Source organism: Falco peregrinus, chromosome 3 (genome assembly GCF_023634155.1).
Source record: "Falco peregrinus isolate bFalPer1 chromosome 3, bFalPer1.pri, whole genome shotgun sequence".
Taxonomy (NCBI): domain Eukaryota; kingdom Metazoa; phylum Chordata; class Aves; order Falconiformes; family Falconidae; genus Falco; species Falco peregrinus.
The window spans coordinates 41203229-41222242 of record NC_073723.1 but is presented as its reverse complement, the minus strand read 5'-3'; the positions used below and the strand labels follow the sequence as shown (position 1 = coordinate 41222242).

The 19014-nt window shown below is 37.0% G+C and overlaps 1 protein-coding gene across 1 annotated transcript in view; it reads left to right on the top strand.

The window, feature by feature from the left end:
* The window catches only part of KCNB2 (potassium voltage-gated channel subfamily B member 2), a 204682-nt gene extending 192047 nt beyond the window's left edge, over window positions 1–12635 (top strand). Inside the window, exon 3 of the mRNA XM_055800811.1 lies at window positions 1966–12635. Within this exon, the coding sequence (XP_055656786.1) occupies window positions 1966–4128 (2163 nt within the window). The 3' untranslated portion in view covers window positions 4129–12635. The remainder of the gene's footprint in view (window positions 1–1965) is intronic.
* The last annotated feature ends 6379 nt before the right edge of the window (window positions 12636–19014 follow it).

Here is a 19014-nt window from a genome sequence, read left to right as displayed (position 1 = left end):
ATGCATTAGTTATTACACAGTGATTTCAGTGAAGTGGGGAACCTAGTATACCTTATTTGAGCTTCAAACTTTTTCACAGTGAAATGTGATACAAGCAACTTTCACAGTTTGAAAGGTAGTTATTGCTCTCCAGTGGTGTTGCCTTTTGTCTGCCTCTGTCCTAGCTACAGGACATCACAAATGTCATTGATCAGTCCTGCCTAGGCATGCAGTGTTATTGCCTTCATTCTTTACTAAGATTGGTTTCTTTTGCTGTTGTGGGTAGCAGAATTTTTAAAGGGGTGTATAGCCCTCCTAAATAGGACAAATTAATGAGCATATGTTTTCTGAGTGGGCTGTGTGAAAGATGAAGGTAGGTGGTCCACAACTCACTTGGCAGGAGAAATGAATGGATCTTATTCCTCCAATAAATATGGCTAAACAACAACAACAAACAAACAACAAAAAATGCAGAATCAGCACTGGTGGAGAGTGATACAAACATGTTTGGAATACTTCAAAATATGAAAGGTGCTACCTGTTCTGTACTATTATTAGCTGAAAAAGGCCAAAGATAGCACATACGTACAACATGATGTCAAATATGAACCCTCACACAATGAGCAATTTCAGTTTGTGTTTAGAGAGCTGAATTTGTGCTGGAACAGGCTTACTGCTGTTTTTCTCAAAGTTAGTGTGGTGGCCTTTCCATCCCTGGAGCCATCATCACCATCGTGACCAATCTCTCCCAATCTACTCATCACATCTGCATTCTGCTTAGTTGCATCTCACTCTTCTTGGGTATTACAGCCATTTTGTCAGGCTTAGTGTGTCCTTGGAAGTACACCAAACATCACCAAATGGATTTAACAGTATCATTTCTGAGAAATGAGAGAAAATGCGTTTATGAATTAGCTTAAATTGAGATTCAAAACAGAAAACAATTTTAGAATTTCTAATAGAAACCTGGGTTTTCTTAAGACTTCTAACCAAAACAATGTATTTTTTCCAAGTAAAGTTTTACAATATTTTTGCATCACTGTAACATTTCACACACTATCTCGAAACTGCCTATATTCTTTTGAGTATAAATAACTAAACTTTGTAGTAAAAGCATTAGGTTCTCTGATAGGTTCATTTCTTTTCTCCTAATATTGGTTCTATAAATGAGAATGACCAACTATTCCAGGCAAAATGGAAGGCTGTGAGGTATGGAGGTGCCTTAACTTTATAAAAATGAATGACAAAATATTTCAGAAAACTTACCTCTTGAGACAGAAATTGAAATAATATTTCTAGGAAGCGTTCACCTACTTACACATTTTAATCATGATGAGAAACTGGGTTCACCTTCATACTACTGCATTTTGCTCTCAATCTAATTCAGGGCCAGTATCTTCAATTATTGTAGCACCTGAAATTTGTCTAGACGTGACAATTCAGCAAGACTGCTCTCCTGAACAATGTTTCTTGTTTATTTTTCTAAACTTTGACTTTTGGCTTGTAAATTTACACATGGCTAGGAAGGTGTGCACTATGTAGTACTAAATTGACAGCTTTACACACGGTAATTCCCAGACACTTCTCCACACTCTGTGAAGTTTTACATAATTACACTTAATGCAGAAAATCAATAACGTTCTGCACATTAGCAGGAACTTTATATCCTTCACTTGGTAACTTGCAATAATAAGTATCGTCTCCCATTGTAATTAAAAATCATAAGACCAGTCATGGCTTGCTTTCTGAAATGAATTGGCTTACTGCAGGCAGTAAAACTATCAGGTTTTGACTGTGTCTAAGATGATTCTAATGTTTTCTCTCTGTGCAAAAATCAAAACATTAGAACAAAATAATGAATGCAGCAGCCAAAGCAGCTTCCACCATTCTGAGTCTTGACACATGCACATTTGAAAGGATGTAATTAAGCCCTGATAAATACACCTGTATCAGTCTAACCAAAACACTGTTTATTTTGTTTTACAGATTTTGGCCATAGTGTCCATTCTGTTCATCGTACTGTCCACTATTGCTTTGTCTCTTAACACACTACCAGAGCTTCAAGAAATAGATGAATTTGGGCAGCCAAATGACAACCCTCAGCTAGCACACGTTGAAGCTGTGTGTATTGCTTGGTTTACCATGGAGTACCTTTTGCGTTTTCTGTCCTCACCAAATAAGTGGAAGTTCTTCAAAGGCCCGTTAAATGTCATTGACTTACTGGCTATCTTGCCATACTATGTCACCATTTTCCTCACAGAGTCCAATAAAAGCGTCCTGCAGTTTCAAAATGTCAGACGTGTGGTTCAGATATTTCGTATTATGAGGATCCTAAGGATTCTTAAACTCGCCAGACATTCAACAGGCCTTCAGTCTTTAGGTTTTACACTCAGGCGGAGTTACAATGAATTGGGCTTGTTGATACTATTTTTAGCTATGGGAATAATGATATTTTCAAGTCTCGTATTCTTCGCTGAAAAAGATGAAGATGCTACAAAATTTACCAGTATCCCTGCATCATTCTGGTGGGCAACAATCACTATGACTACTGTAGGATACGGTGACATTTATCCTAAGACTTTACTAGGTAAAATAGTTGGAGGACTTTGCTGTATTGCTGGAGTGCTGGTCATAGCCCTGCCCATACCAATTATTGTGAACAATTTCTCAGAGTTTTATAAAGAGCAGAAAAGACAGGAGAAGGCAATTAAGAGGAGAGAAGCACTTGAGAGAGCTAAAAGAAATGGCAGTATTGTCTCCATGAACCTGAAAGATGCCTTTGCTCGCAGCATGGAAATGATAGATGTAGCAGTAGATTCAGGTAAGCCTGGAGAAACAGTCAATCCAAAGGAGACACCTGATGACAACCACCTATCCCCAAGCCGGTGGAAATGGGCCAGAAGGACAATATCTGAAACAAGTTCAAACAAATCTTATGAGAACAAATACCAAGAAGTTAGTCAACAAGACTCCCATGAGCAATTAAACAATGCTGCAGCATCCTCCAGCCCACAGCACCTCAGTGCCCAAAAACTGGAGATGTTGTATAATGAAATTACTAAAACTCAGTCTCAGCCTAATCTTAATGCTGGTTATCAAGACCAGTCAGCAAAGCCACCTGTGTACGAAGAAGAAATAGAAATGGAAGAAGTTGTAGGTCAGAGAGACTCATTGCCAGCTGGACCTATGGACATCATAACGGACATAAGAAGCACATCCAGTATCGACAGTTTTGCCAGTTGTGCGACTGACTTCACGGAAACGGAGAGGTCTCCCCTTTCTCTGTTTCCTGGCTCTCATTTGCAAATGAGATTTCAAGCTGATGCTGTTAACCTGGAAGACAACCAAAGAGTAAGGAGTTCTCAGTTTATACCATTCACGAAAGACCAAATATTTTCTCCAACCGATGTCACCTTTGACTATAATCCAATCAACAGAGCTGTTACTAGTGATGGCAGTGGGTCCCAAACTGTTTTGCATGGTCATTTGCATTTTGATGCTTCCATGGAAAGCCCCAAAAGTTCCCTGAAAGGTAGCAACCCATTAAAATCTAGATCCCTTAAAGTTAATTTTAAAGACAATAGAGGCGGTGCTCCACAAACTCCACCGAGCACTGCAAGGCCACTGCCAGTAACAGCAGGAGCAGACTTCACACAGGGCACCCCTCAGCACATCAGCACCATTCTCCTAGAAGAAAATTCACCCCAAAGCGAACGACCCTTACTTGGTGCTGACGCATCAGCGCTTTGTCAGGGACCTGCTAAAAAGTCGTCCCCTCTCTTTCCCAAACAAAAGATTTTCACTTTCCCTTCAAGAGAGAGGAGGAGCTTCACTGAAATAGACACTGGAGAAGAAGAAGAGTTTATGGAGTTACATGGTATAAAACATGAAAAGCAGCAGGATATCAAGACAAATTGCTGTGGGGATAAACGCAGTGATGGCAACCATTTAACAGAAGAGCCACAGGTCAGCTCTTCACCCAAAAGCATGAGCCACAACTGTACTCAAGACATTTACCATGCTGTGGGTGAGGTAAAGCAAGACAGTAACCAAGAAGGTCACAAAATGGAAAACCATTTATTTGCCCCAGAAATTCATTCAAGTCCTGGAGAAACTGGTTACTGTCCCACACGTGAAACTAGCATGTGACTAGTTTCAAAAGCAATAAAAATACCTTTTCTTAAAACACAGTTAGTAATGCCTATGAACTAAAACATGAAAAGCCTCAAAAAAGTGCATAAAATGTTATTTTTGCATGGCATGAAGAGTTGTTTAGTTTAAATACTGTTTAATTTAAAAAAAAGACTGCTTTTTGTAACAAACTGAAAAAATGGGAAAAAAATGACTCAAGAGCAGTAAATAAAATAAAGAGAGCTCTGTTAGGAGCCAGTGTTCTGCAACATCTGACATTTTTGATCCTTTCACTTACAATTGTAGACAGATTTTGAACTCTTTTAACTTTTTTTTTTTCTTGGTTACAATGAATTTTAGAATTTGCACATGAAAGGGTGAAATGTCAATGCATGCATTCATAAAGATGTGAAACAAGGTGCTTTGAGCTTGCAAAACGCATATATTTGTAAATAGTTTGGGGTTGGGGGAAAGCTACTGTTAACAAGGATTTATGGAAAAAGCATTTCCTGGGACACAGGTACTTCCTTCACAGCGTGCTGCCTGGAGGTTTTGTACAGACTTATGTTGCAAAATTGCAACTTCTACTTAAAGCATCTCACATATCTTGCTTTCTGTTAAAAAGCTCATGAGTATATTAATTAAGGACTATAGTATTTTAGTTTATCTGTGCTGTAAATCATGATTTTTTATCTGCATAACTTTAGTTATTGCATTTGTCAGTTTAATTCATGATCCTGTGAGGAAAAGCAAAGATTTAATGACCAGATCTTGAAGCATTTGATATTTTTATAGAAAACTGCCAACATTTCACAACAAAGAAAAAAAATGTTCCATTTTAAAATAAAAACCCAGAGTTATTTCTGTGGCAATAAATAGTGCCAAATGGCTATATAGACACATCCTAAACTTCTCAATTGCTTAGAATATTTATTTTAACTTGGTATTAAAAGAATATTACCCACATTCTTTGTTTCCTTTGCTTTAACAATATTTGCTTCTACATGATCTTTGAGCTCTCTTTCCAATTTTCTTCACATGGGTGCCCATACTTCAATAACGGCAATGTTGTTGAAGCAGTTATGGTGTAAGGACACGAGAGACAAGCTTTGTAGGGGGAAGCACTACCTTTTATTATCACAAATCATATAGCTGGAAAAAGCAGGCTTCAAGTACATGTGATTTGGCCCAGGTCCTCCATGCCCCGAAGCTTGTCTGTATCTTTCAGTTCAATCATTTGGACTGACAGAAGGTATCACCTGACTCACCGACTTTGCCCCAACTCATCCTCCCACAGCTGTTCCAAAACGGAGTATAGGCTTTTCCCTATAACTAAATAAAGGGAAATGTCAATCATTCCATCGACAACTGCCAAAGCATCTTTGGTTTCTCTGATATGCTCCAGCTTTGTAGAAGAAAGATGCTGAACTAAAGCCTTCATTACAAAGTATCAGTCTAAACACTGTCTGAAAAAAGCTATCATTTTTTTATCCAGCAACAATAGCTTCCTATTCCGTAACATAAAAAACCCCTATAGATTAATTCCCTAAATCATGAAAAGTTTATTCAGTCCAATAATCCAAATCATAAGCAAAGGTATGCATGCAGCTACACAGGCATGTCCTACAAAATGTTCTTTTTTCTTTTAGGAAAACAGAATGCAGATATTTTTTTCCGTGCTGTGATTTCTGCTGAAATTGGGGTACTCCCTTACAACAGTTTTGTAAGAGCAACAGTCCAGCCTCAAAGCTAATAGCAAGAGGGTCCAGCGCTTAAAAATCTGAGGAGGCATTTAGAAATCGTAGCATCCGTTCCCTGCTGCTCCATGGGCTTGTTGATGGAGATGGGACTTCTCACTGCCCCATACACAGCAGGGAGCAAATGCTTCTTCCAGGTCAGTGTTGCAACAGCAAGCATTGCGAAGACACTGAGACAGCAAGAATGGAAGCCTTAAAAGCACTTTAGACCAACCAAAGCGTGGTGTGTATCAGCAAGCTTGTACTTTCAATAGTGGACCCAGGTTAATTTTTACTTATGTGTCATTTTCTGTCATTTAAATGTCAATTAAAAATCAGGCATCTAATGCATTTCATGTAAAAAAGCAAGCATTTTTTCTGCAGCATTGCCCTCTGCTTGAAATGGCTAGGCTGATGCCACAGACCTCACTTGAGCCTGGCTCATAGAAAAGAGGCAAGTTTGAAAAGCTCAAAAATATGGGTTCTGGTGGCTGGGCCAAATACAAGCACAGAACAATCCTTTGTTTTTGTTTTTGTATTTAAAAAGTTTTTCTATATTTCCATAAGTTTTCTGATTTCTATAACAAGGTAATGTTGAGGTGTCTCATCAGTCATTTGAAAAACTGGAATATAACATTATTCTTTCCAAACAATGTCTGGTCATTAATTCTCAAAATAAATATGGATATTTTTTTTGTCCTTAGTTGCAGTTCATTGCAACTTGTTGCTGCATTCAGTTTTACCTATTTATATGGCATTCTGCTTAACATTTTTCAATCATGGTATGTCTCACTGTTCCAAAACTTAGCTCTTAGAGTATTTTATAGTCATTAATCTTCTATATTTATTTTTTAGTTCCTAGATATTTTCAGTGACTAAAACTTAATGCCAGTCAATTTTTATATGCCTAAAATGTTGGTCTGTATTTTCTATGTGCAGTTTTATGAAATCACATGGGCCTGTTCGATCTGCCTTTACATCCTAGTGAACTAATGAAGACCAAATTAAGTCCAAATGGGACCTGATCCCATGCTCCGGATCCACAGAAAATTCCCGTTCTAGATAATGATGTGGTTCTGGCAAGAATGAGGTCTGTGTCATGTTCCTTCTGTGTGCTTTTTCTCCCAGGTGAACCTTATGCTTTGGAAAAGCCCCCTCAGATCTGTGCCACTTGGTGGAAAGGGAGGGAACATACTGCAGGAGCAAAGATTTGATTCCTTAAGCTCTCCTGAGCTGAACGTTATACGAATCTGATTCCACCCAATTAAAATCACTAAAAATTCAATAGTGGTAAAATCAAGGCCTCAAATCCTTGTGCAGATGAATTTCCCCTGAAACCAATGCGACTCTGACGGAAAAAGGGACTGACGGAAATATAAATGAGGATGGCAAGAGTCTCTCCCTCTCTTGATGAAAATCAACAGGAGCTTTAACTGTATAAATCAGATGAGGAGACCAGGCCCTTACTGAGTGCAGTATTTTAAATTTTTTCAGAGGAGCACATTTATTTTTAAATTGTACAAGCAAAAGAAATGCAATTCTCTTTACTAACAGATGTATTTTTTTGAAATCTTGAAAGCAAAAGGATCAAGCTTTAGAAGTGCTTTTGGTATAATATCATTATATAATTTTGACTATGCTGAATATTATTTCCAGAAGCACAGGTTGAGATATTTGGTTTTCCCAGTCTTGACTGCATACACGGGATACACTCCTGAATGCCTAGCTCATGTGTAATTCCTGATTAAAACATTTCCTTCAGCAGTTGCATGACTGGACCTAGCTTTCATTCCAGTAGAGCAGGTGTAAGAAGTGCAGTCCAGGATCACTTCATTCATCCTGAATTGCTATGTAGCAAATTATGCAAAATTACCTGAGTATATTTTTCTGTTTTTCTTAAGCTTTAAAGCCATTTCAGACTTACTACCCATTCACCACAGTAACGGGATGGTTGTTTTTAAGTTCTGGAGTCAGTCTCCAACTGTTGTGGAATTTCAAGACAATTTAAGGAGTGTTAGGATGAAGTGACTCCTCTGTGCCCCTGAAAGGGGTCTGACTCTTTGTATCGCTGGAAAACAAGATTGTTCAGGGAGATAGCTTGCAATCAATCTATTTTTTATATTTTATACTAACTGCAGGATCCTGAGTCAAAGTTTTAATTCCTTTTCAATGATGATACCAAATGTACACATTTAAAAGATGTTCACAGAATGATCGAACAATTTTTGAGTAAATAATCAGGTTAATCCAAATCTAGGGTGGGGGGAATAATATATCGCACAAACTGCAAAGGAAGTTCACACAGGAAAGCTGTTTACAGCGAAAGCATATAACGTAAAGAATGTAACATGGTATAGGAAGTTATTGCACTACAGAATTTATATAAAATACACTTTTTTAAATAAAAACACAAAAGGCCTTTTAATGTATAGAACATAGGAGCCTCTGTGCTAATGCACCAATCTAATGCACTGTGTCCTCACTTCAAAATTGGTCTCAAAATTCAAACATAAATGATGTTAGAGAGGTGATATCTGATCTAACACTAGAGCAACTGACTTGAAGAGCTTTTTAGCACAATATTATGTAAACAAATGTGCATACAGAAAATTGTATTTTTGCCTATAATGTACATAAATCAAAATGACCATTGGCTTCTTCAGTCTTTTTCTAACAGGTAACACCTGGCAACTTGAAGAACAACTAGTTATTTTAAACATAGGTCTTTTTCTTCTATATGTAGACTAAACTTCTGTTTCCTTAGATCTGTTTGAAAAAATGTTTACCCTGAATTATTTAATTAATTCCTTCAACCTCATCTCTCAACCTCAGTCCAGTACAAAAGCCAGTTGTCTTCTTCAAGCCCTATTGCAAATACAGTCAGCCTGGTAAAAATGTCCAGGGCCTACCTGACTGGGGATTTTTTCCATTCATATAATTTTTTAATCATTTGGATAGAAAACAAAGTTTAACATTTTGATCATGCAAAACATATTTTAAAAGCAAAAAAATGCAAGAAATGTGTTTTTTTTCAAAGTAACCAGCACAGATCAAGCAAGAAATGCAAATACAGCAAAGGGGGAAGAAAGACAGAAAACTGTAAGTAAACAAGGCATGTTTTAATACACTATATAAACAAGAGGTATAATAAAACATATATAAAATAGTCCTTGTTCACACTTAATGAAGTAAAAATGCCAGTAGCAGAAGATTTAATTCCAGTCCTACGCCATCTTAATTTTTATCCTAGAACCAACGGGTCTCTACTGAAGTTTCCAGTGATATTATTACCTACTCACCTGCTACATGAACACCTGATCTGTAATCGTTTTTCAGAAGACTTCCCTGAAAAATAAGACACTGTGTGTTCTTATCTTTGTTGATCTTTGGATCCCTTCTCGTTGCCTTCCAAATACCAACTTCCTTTTCTTCTCAGGAGCAATCAGAAGGCAAGCCACCAAACAGAATGATAGGTGTGTCTTGTTTATCAGGAAAGCATTTTGGTAGCCCAGTGCAAATGTCCAGATGGATTCTATTGCATTTGAATCAAGGAGCAAGAACTGAGTGTCATTTCTCTGTTATTGTTGCAGCTGTACCATCTCACAGCTTCATGTGTTTTCTAGTTTTAAAAAGCTCAGCTCCTCCAGGGTCCATCTCAACCTGCAAGATGTTTCAGTGCATTTGTTCAGTGCTTTTGCAAAATGCTTTTGTAAAAGCAGTTGACTGCTAAATGTTAAGAGAGCTATCAGAATAAGTGCAAATATTTGTCTCTTGTCCAATACATTTTTATTATTTAGTGGTACTCAGTTTAAACTCCAGCTGAAATGCTTTTATATTCTAAAATAGATCAGGTGTTCTGGGAGCCAAATCCTTTGCAGCTACTCTATCCGTTTCCTTAATGAAGAAAGGTTAGGTCACTGGCAGGCAGAGACAAAATTGTTTGCATTGTGTGATGGTTTCTTGTTCAGTAATAATACACCACGTGACATCTCCAGGCAGAGTAACATACTTGTCTTTGTATTTGTTCTGTTGCAGGTTTAAATAATATTTTTTGAAAATGTTGTGTTACGATGTTTAAGAAGTATTACCCTTCAGTACAGTGGAGATTTCTTCCAAAAGAGCAGTGATACCTTATAGTCCTATACTACTATGGATTACTGTTTAATTTTCGGACACCTAACACAGATCCAGATGGATCCGATTGTAGAACAAGGAAGTAGCACACAAATATTATTGCTCTTTTTAATCAAAAGTAGCCAAACAACATGCTATTAGCTAACACTTAATTCAAAAAGATAAGATTATCCTAATTATGTCTATGAACCAAACAGTATGGTGACATGTTGTTACATTAGACATTGTAGTCCTGTGGTTAATGTAAACCCTGAATCTAAAAGCAGTCTGGGTAACTAATTTCATTAGGGTGATTTTTTACCTCAAATGAGTATTTAAATACATATCTAACATCAGCAGGAGTAACATATACTTCTAAATCTGGAAGTCTATGGCTATATCTATGCTGGCACCTTAGTGGAAATTAGGAGAGCTCTCCTGACGTGAATCTCTCAGCTGTCCCTGCTTCTCATGCTTTGGTTCACATCATGGAGAAATCCTGGACCATGCAAACTGGATTACTTTTAGATGAAGCTGAGCCAGAAAACTTGTTCCATGAGGGCACCTCCTGTGCTGCAACCAGTACGACTCACTATGGCCTCAGTACCAGAGTACAGCTAATCCTAAATAGTACCCCTGATACACATAGTGTAAATGGTCAGCACAAACCATTTTCCTCAACAAATCAGCTTCTATGATGTTGTAGTACTTGCTAATGCAGATGTACACTATCTCCACCATGGGTTTTACCTCCAGTCCATGTAGTATTGGCTAAATCCCTTACTCATGCAAATTTTGCCACTGTGCTCAGTAGTATTGTACAAAAAAAGCAATATATAGCCACAGATTAAATTGTCCCCAGTGTGTTCTCCAACTTAACCCACATGGAAGCATCTAAACAATAAATTCTTGATAACCCTTGGATAGTTGTTGTTTGCAGTTTGGACCACACTCTTAAATACTGCATATTTCTATAGTCAATTTACCTTAAAGTTGGTGTTACAGTTGATTAAGACAGTACAGACAGCACTAGATCAACTCTCACTTCAAAATCATTAAATCAGTGAAATGATTAAACTGACTGCAAGCAGCCCTATTTCACTTAACAGTAACTCTTAGTTTAAACTGGTATAAATAAAAGGAAATGGCTGTGCAAATGGCTAAACAGTGATGGAGGATCAGAAGACCAGCTTGAGTATTTTGTGCTGATTTACCATGTCTAGATATCTTTCCATTTGGTTCATCAGTTGAAATTTATTTAAATTTTTTGTGTGTGTGCACACACTAGTAGGGTTTTGATTGTATGCTTAGTTGCTCTGATATCTAGGACATATCTTGTAAAAGGTAATGCAAGAAACAAAAAGCCTATTCCTTATGTTACTTTTTCTAACGATTTCCAGATGAAGGACATATGTCTTACACTGATATGTAAGTTTTTGCTCTAAGTTTTGCTCAGATAGCACCTCTCAGTGGAGGTTCAGAAAATGAAACATTTATGCTTGTTCTTGAAGTCCTTAAGCAGAACGCCAATGGGAATTCTGCCTGAAACTGAAGGATGGAGCAATATATTACAGCTTTTGGCAAAAGAACAGTTTCTAACACATATTACAAAATGAAAAAAAGAAAAAAACACTGTTGGGGACAATCATGGGTACTTCTGCTAGGATGCAGAGTTCTGGATTTATACCTCTAAATTTTCAAAGAGTTATGCAGAGTTTTACCTATATAACGCTTTCAAAAGTCAAAGGAGCCATGCTGATAAGCTGAAACATGGAGGGATTAGTGTACAAAGAACCTGAGTTGAATACATAGCCTATTGCTTTAAGATCACTGTAAATATCAACTAAAAATATGTACTAATTCATGTTTATAAGTTATTACTGTGTTAGTTTCATAGATACGGTAGCATGACTATTATTAGTTTTATTGAGTTTAATGAACTTTACTTTGTATTCCTCTGTGAATGCTCTGAATGCTGCAAACAAAAAAAGCACAACCGTATTTTTTCAAGTTCTCTTGGCGCAATAGCAGTGTCTTCACTATTGTTCAATTTTACAGGATTAGCAACATTCATCATAAATTGCTATATTAATATCTTTCTTTAAAAGAACTGTCACTAGGAGATAAAAGCATATGTGATAAGTCTCGTCTAATCTCATTCATCTGCCTTTACAAAATGCCCCAGACATTTTGTGGGAGAATATGCTGCTTTTGCTTCATGCGTTGTTTGTATTTGGGGGTGGGGCAGGGGAATAATAGGGCATTTTGCAATGGTAATTGCATCAATCATGCTTTTTTTCATTATTATTGTATTTGTTAGAAACATTTTGATTTAATTTCTTTTTGTAGATAAGAATGTTTGACAATAGCTTTATTTTATCTGCTAACCATCTGATTCCATTAGACAAATAACTTCTCACATTTAGTGGTATTCGTATCAGTGTCTCCATATCAGCTGCATTTTAACTTCCTAAAAAAGGAAATGTGATTATTATTTTTGTCGTATTAGATTTTGGTGATCAACTAAATATTTCTGCACCAATCTACATATTAATATGCATGTTGTAGTCTGTACAATTGTTCAACATCAAAATATCTGTTTAATTTATGTCAAATGTCTGTAAAATAAATGCATTGTTCTCCATTTCAGTCTGATAGAATAAGCAGGATAGTAAATAAATGTGTAAATGAATCATCTGTGTCTCATTTCAGTTCTCTGCATGAAACCACTTTACATTGAACATTGCACATATACCAAAACAATAATCCATAGTGTCTTTAGATTTCATTACTTGACAATATTATACAGGGATCCCTGGCAGACAATGTGTACAGAAATAGATCATTTGGCTATGCAAATAAAGTCAGAAACCATTATTTAAAAAAAACAAAAACAAAAACAAAAACAAACAGTGCTTTAAGCCTTTTCTTTTTTTTTCACTCTCTGTCCAGCATTACTGCGAATTACTACTCACACTGTCATAGATACAAGACTTCAAATGACTTTACAAGGGTGAGTAAACATTATTGCCTGCAGTATGGAAAGCAGAAGCATGGAAAGATTTAGCAGCCTTTTTTTGCATAGTTAAGCCTAGGTACCTCAGCCTAATATTCAGAGGCGGTGGATAAATCAATCTCTTGTTCAACTTACTAGTCATCAACAACCTACCTTGGACCCCAGCACCTTTTTGCCTAAAGTGGACCAATTTTTTTATAAAAAACTGAGAGAGAAAATGTAAGTTGTAGTAGTTACTTTTCTCCTTCAAGATGAGTCATGGAAATAACTATTTTTACAGGCGAAGTTTTGCTGCAAATGCAACTACAATAGAGCATCTTTAACATTCAGAAAATAGGGAATACGATTTCCACATCTTCAAAACAGGAAAATATTCTTAAATGTCTACATCTGAACAGTATTACAATGAAACAAAAATGGAGGACCAAGCTCGGCCCTTTGGTGAGCATGCTGATTGGTTACTATGAGAGAGCTTAGAGGCACACTTTAGCATCACAAACCCACTGTGCTTATCTCAAGAAAGTCCACTGCATTGCAGAACCTCTCCCCTTTCAGCTTTTAATCTAGAGGTTCCCTCTCTGAATGTGTAGCACTGTACATAAATCTAAATTTATTCCATCTTCCTGTTCCACCTAAAACACATTCCCAACCTCCTCTTTCCTTAAAATCAAAACCCACATCCTTATTGCTTCTGTCAGTCTCTTCTTCTTGGCATTGATCTGAATAACTCCATTTGAAAGGAAGGATTTTGAGGTCTATATGTTATTCAATAACCAAGCAATCAGCAGCCCACACATCTATCCATGGTATCCAAAAGTATCTCCAAAACTGCAGTTCTAGGTGCACATTCCAGCTGCCCTACAGTTCCATCCTGCAAGACCTGGGCCTTGTGTAAGTCCCCTGACCCTGCAAATTTTGACTGCACAGAAAGGAGACTAAGCCATGCAGGAGAAAGAGTGGGAGCATTTTCCAGTAATTGCTGAGTCTGACAGTCACCAGACCAAGATACACCACTGTAGTTCAGACACAGCTAAAAATCTCTTTGATCATGCCATGAGATTATGAGATCTTTCTGTTCTAGCTACTTCATCCTTTCCCATCTTCTCCTCCCCCTCTACTCTTTCTTCTGGGGCTTATTTCAAAAACACTAAGGCATCCAACCACAAAAGTATCTAGAACCCTGGCATCAAATCGCAGCTCCACAGCAGCCTAAGGAAGGAATGGACTTGATGCTAGCAAGAAAATAAAATACAGAAAATCTCCACTATTTTATTTGTGCAATCTGACCTGCAGCTAAACACAAATGCAGCTAGAAAGAAGGCACACTATTTTACGCAAAGCTGCAAATGTGATATGTGGTTGGAATTAGGTCCTAAAGAAAGAAATACTTGTGGTAGACAAGGAAAAGAGCAGGTCACAGAGATCATACTGACAAAGTACTGAGATGCCAGTAGGTTAGCATAAAAGTACTACCCTCTATTCAGAGGAAACCTTCAAGCATTTCTAATACCAATATTAGTAAAGCAAACAATCTAAATAGTCAGGATATCATTATGTTAAACCTTAATTTACTGTATAGGCTTAAATCATGTTTCTGCTGACTCTAAATACAAATTTTCACTGAGTGTAGAAAAAAACTAAATGAAAAGTTGAGTACAATTTGTTCAGACCATTTTTTGGTCTCTAGAAACCCATGCCCATTCTTCTATCTTAAAGAGAGAAACTGGAGAGGAAAAAATAGACTATATTGTGTGATATAGTGGGTTGGGTGTTTTTTAAAGGTTTCAGAATACCTCACAGGCCACAGGCCTTAATTGCCTGCATAAGCAAATGGTGAAAGTGTCTACAAAAAAATTCATTAATTATCTGTCATTACAGCAGGCCAGTTTCAGGCCCTGGTCTTCAGAAAAGAGTCTGCTTACTTAACTCTCTGAACTGTAGCTTTCTCCAAATGAAATATCAACTTTTAAGATATTCATGGAGCTGACTCATTTTTAGACTGTCAGCCAATAAACTCCCCCAGTAAAATAAATTACCTTTCAAACAGCACTTGTAGTACTTACACATTTTCATCCAAGCACTGAAATACCAGCAGGCTTAAATCTATGGGCACCACAGAATCCACAACTGAAATTAACTTCATAAATGGACACTGAATTTTCAAATCAGTTTTATGTAAGCAAGCGGGCACCTTTCAATATTTCAGCACCATTTTCTCCTCAGTCATACCTTGAAATGATACCAGAATTGCAAAATGTAAAGTTACTTTCTCCTCATCAGTTCATGATGAAAACACTAATCAAAATCATAACTGCATCTTGCAAGAAATACAGAGATTTTGACTTTCATTTTTGTTCTGCACTAGAATGAAAAATGGGGATTTTTGACATTGTCACTGAAAGCCCACAGACTGGGCATCAAAGGCTATCCTCAATTATGTCCTTCCTTCAAGGGCCTACCAGGCTCTTGGCTGGGGGTGGAAGGGACTGAGTCTATTCTTCTGTCCTCATGAATTACCCAAGGGAACATGGCCCTCACCTCAGTCCTCTAACTAGAAACCTGCAGCGTGGTGCCTCAGCCGGAGGGATGCACAGCCTGACCTCCAGCACAGATCTGGCATTTGGGCATTTTCCAATGCTCGCTTTTAAAACCAGACTGAATTCTAATCAGTCCTCTCAAAGCCATAATCTATAGATAACCAACATTATACAAGAAGCCCTGATCAACCTGAAACCCAACCATAATGACTCGTTATCTAGGAAAACTGTACCTGCCTTATCCACACCAGGACTTTTTCTATTTTGTCATTATGTGTTAATAAAATACTACTACTAATCAGGGCACTATGAGCCAATGAAGATTGAGAACCTGCTTTAATAGAAGTTTTGAGTACCTAAATGATTCAAAATTGAGCTCTACATGTCCAAAACTCTTCAGCTTTTGAGGGAAAAGTACTGCACAAACAAGAAGTCTACATATTCCCCATGAAAATATAAACCATTTGCATTATTGGCTCACGGTAACTGATTTGTCAGAGAATTTTCATTGTTTATAGACACCCAAAGTTACTGATGCTTGATAAAGTGAAAAATAGACACTGTTAATCAGATGATGAGAAAAAAATCTGCAGATTTGTTAGCCAACAGCACCAGAGGGCCCACAGGGAACAAGAGTTTACTCAAAGCTCTTAACTTGGTTTAAAACTACAAAAACTGACTGTCTTAATGAGGATTTTATCTGGTATTAGCTGCTACAGGTGAACTAAGTTAAATGCATATTTTCTTCTCCCTAATGAAGACACAACCACAAGGAGCAAGGCCAGAGAGACAAAAATATTTGTTAATCACCAATGTGCGTTCAAATGCTTTAATCTCTATTTTAAGAAGCATTTAATCATGTTGAACTACTATAACTATGAAATACTTCTTACTTGCAGAAAGATGAACCAAACATGAACAGCGCCAAAATTAATACATTTTTCCATTATAATAAATAAGTATTATTTGTTATTTCTCACTCTTCATCCTCAAATTTTCTACAGATTACCATCCTTCCCACATTGGAAACCAGCACAGCAACAGTTTACTGCTAATCTCTACTAAATTACCATTTAGCTATTCCTAATACAAAAAAATCAGGTTGAGTTCTGTTATCACTCATTGTTATCTAAACTACTAATGAAACTATTGTTTTACTTCACAGAAGAAATCTGTTTTTATTTTTGCTCTTATGTTACAGCTTTCAGATGGTAATTTACAGGTATTCTTCATGATCTCTTCCCATGTCAATTTGTTTCTACTAAATGGCAAGAGACGAGCTGTTGACTGAAGTATCAGTAAAGTACCCATATCCATGCTATTAAAGTTTAAAAAGCTTCTTAAGAGATTATTACAACTTAATGCATTCATTAAGGAAAAGGGTTCAAAGTGAACTTTACTCCAATTAGACTCTGGATAATCTACAGTGAAAAGAGCCACTGTAAATGCCTCAACTGCAGGAAATGTTTCAACCTTATTAAACACTAAGGCATCCAACCACAAAACCCAGATCCATAAAGAAGTACAGTTCATTACCTCAGCCACTCAAGGAACTGCCTGTATTTACCACTTCTTCAATTTTAATCTTTTACTGCTGTTGGTTTAAACATGTACCATTCTTTAGAAAGGAACTGTGTCTTCAGTTCTCCAATCCCTCACCAGGATGCTACATGATAGAAACATCTTGTATTTGTGACTCATCTTCCAGTGGCAAGTCTGATGACCATTTGAGCAAGATCACACAGTTCTCACAGCTCTAATTAAGTTATATACCAGGACACCATTTCCCATGCATACAGAAGAATTGAAGTGTTAACACCTGCGCATCACTGTAATTGCTATGAGGCTTATATACCTGGCAGTAAATTACATCATACATAGACTAGAAAAATTTCATTCTGGTATGAAATGTTACATCTCCAAAACAAGAAGTTTCTTATGACAGCAACAGTTGAACTTTTGCTTTAATTATTACCCACTCTTGCTTGCCTGACACCCCTTCTCATCAGGACCGTATAAGCAAGCCTGTTTGATCAATTCAAGCAAGTTCCACAAGTATGTTTACCTTGTAAGGACTGGAGTAAAGCTCTTAACTTTTCTACAAAATATTTCAAAACTAAATCAAAAGTTACCTACATTTCTTGGGGAGGACAAAATAAGATTCCCAGTAATCAAAAGAAATAAAGAGCTTAAAAAAATTATCAATTCTATGGTGTTAAATACTAACAGAAAAAAGTAGCTACTCTTTTTCATGTCTAAGCCCTCATCCACGAAAATGAAAAAAGAAAAAACAAATTTAAAGAGGCACCACTGCATAAATATGCAGCTATCTCTGCTTTCTGTGAGAAAGGTTTCACCTCAGTATTTCCCCACAGTTAACAATGAAAGTGATTTTGCATGTCTTGTTCTCCTTGGAACTTGTAATCATGACTTCTGCAAAATTAAATCACATGGACTGTCAGCAATGTATCCAGAGCTCTGAATGAATAAAATTGCAATTCCAGGAGTCTATTAATCTTGCAAATTAATTTGACATTCATTGTGGTATGTCTGATCAGGGCAAACTACTTCGCTATTGTGCATACGTTCAGAAGTATTGCCTGTCACAATAGCTATTTGAGACAGTGTTAGAAATCTAAGGAAGTCTAGCAACACCCCACTTTTAAACAACAGTGAATGATTCCCCTTTCATTAGGAAGCTTGGGTTGATAATATCACCAGATTCAGTTTCACCCACTCAACTGAATCTCAGATTTTCTGGGTTTCCGGTATAAACTACAGCGCATCTTCTCTGTCACTTTTGAAGAGAATACAGGTAGGTATGTCTCTTATTTGTTTCCACAATATTTAAAGTTGTTGCAAGTCCATTCTCTTTCTCCCAGTCTGCTAAACACATGCAACGTTCAGCCAACATTTAGCTGGTCAGCAGAGCCAGAGAATTGTATTTCCAGGACCTTATTTTCACACTGGGAACATTTTCAAAGCTGTTGGTTCCTAGTGCCTGGCACACTAAGCAAAGTAAATAAACACATAAATAAATTATTACATCTAAACAAGCAAAGTTTCTGAGAGGTCTCTAACAACCATTTCACGGAAATACAGTTATCTGAGCTGAAATTGTGTATCTTAGGGATAATTCCGTAGAAAATGGTGCCAAATGTCAGTCATTACTCAGTATACCAGAGATATCAGTATCTGGCCAGTCACTCAGGGATACATTCTGCATATCTTTATCAGGAAATCTTTGTTTACATAAAATGTAATCCATAAAGATCATTCAAATTAATTAAAAGGTAAACAGCATGGATTTTTTAAATTGATCTAAATGCCTTGATCTTAGCCAAGGAGAATTCCATATAACTTCATCAGGAGTTTGGCATATGGGCTGTAAAAGCACGGTTAAAACAAGAGACATCTAGTAAAGTCAAAATGTGAGGAAGTATACATTTCTGGTAGCAAGATGGACTATGGTCAGTGCTATACAGCACGCCAAGTTACCATT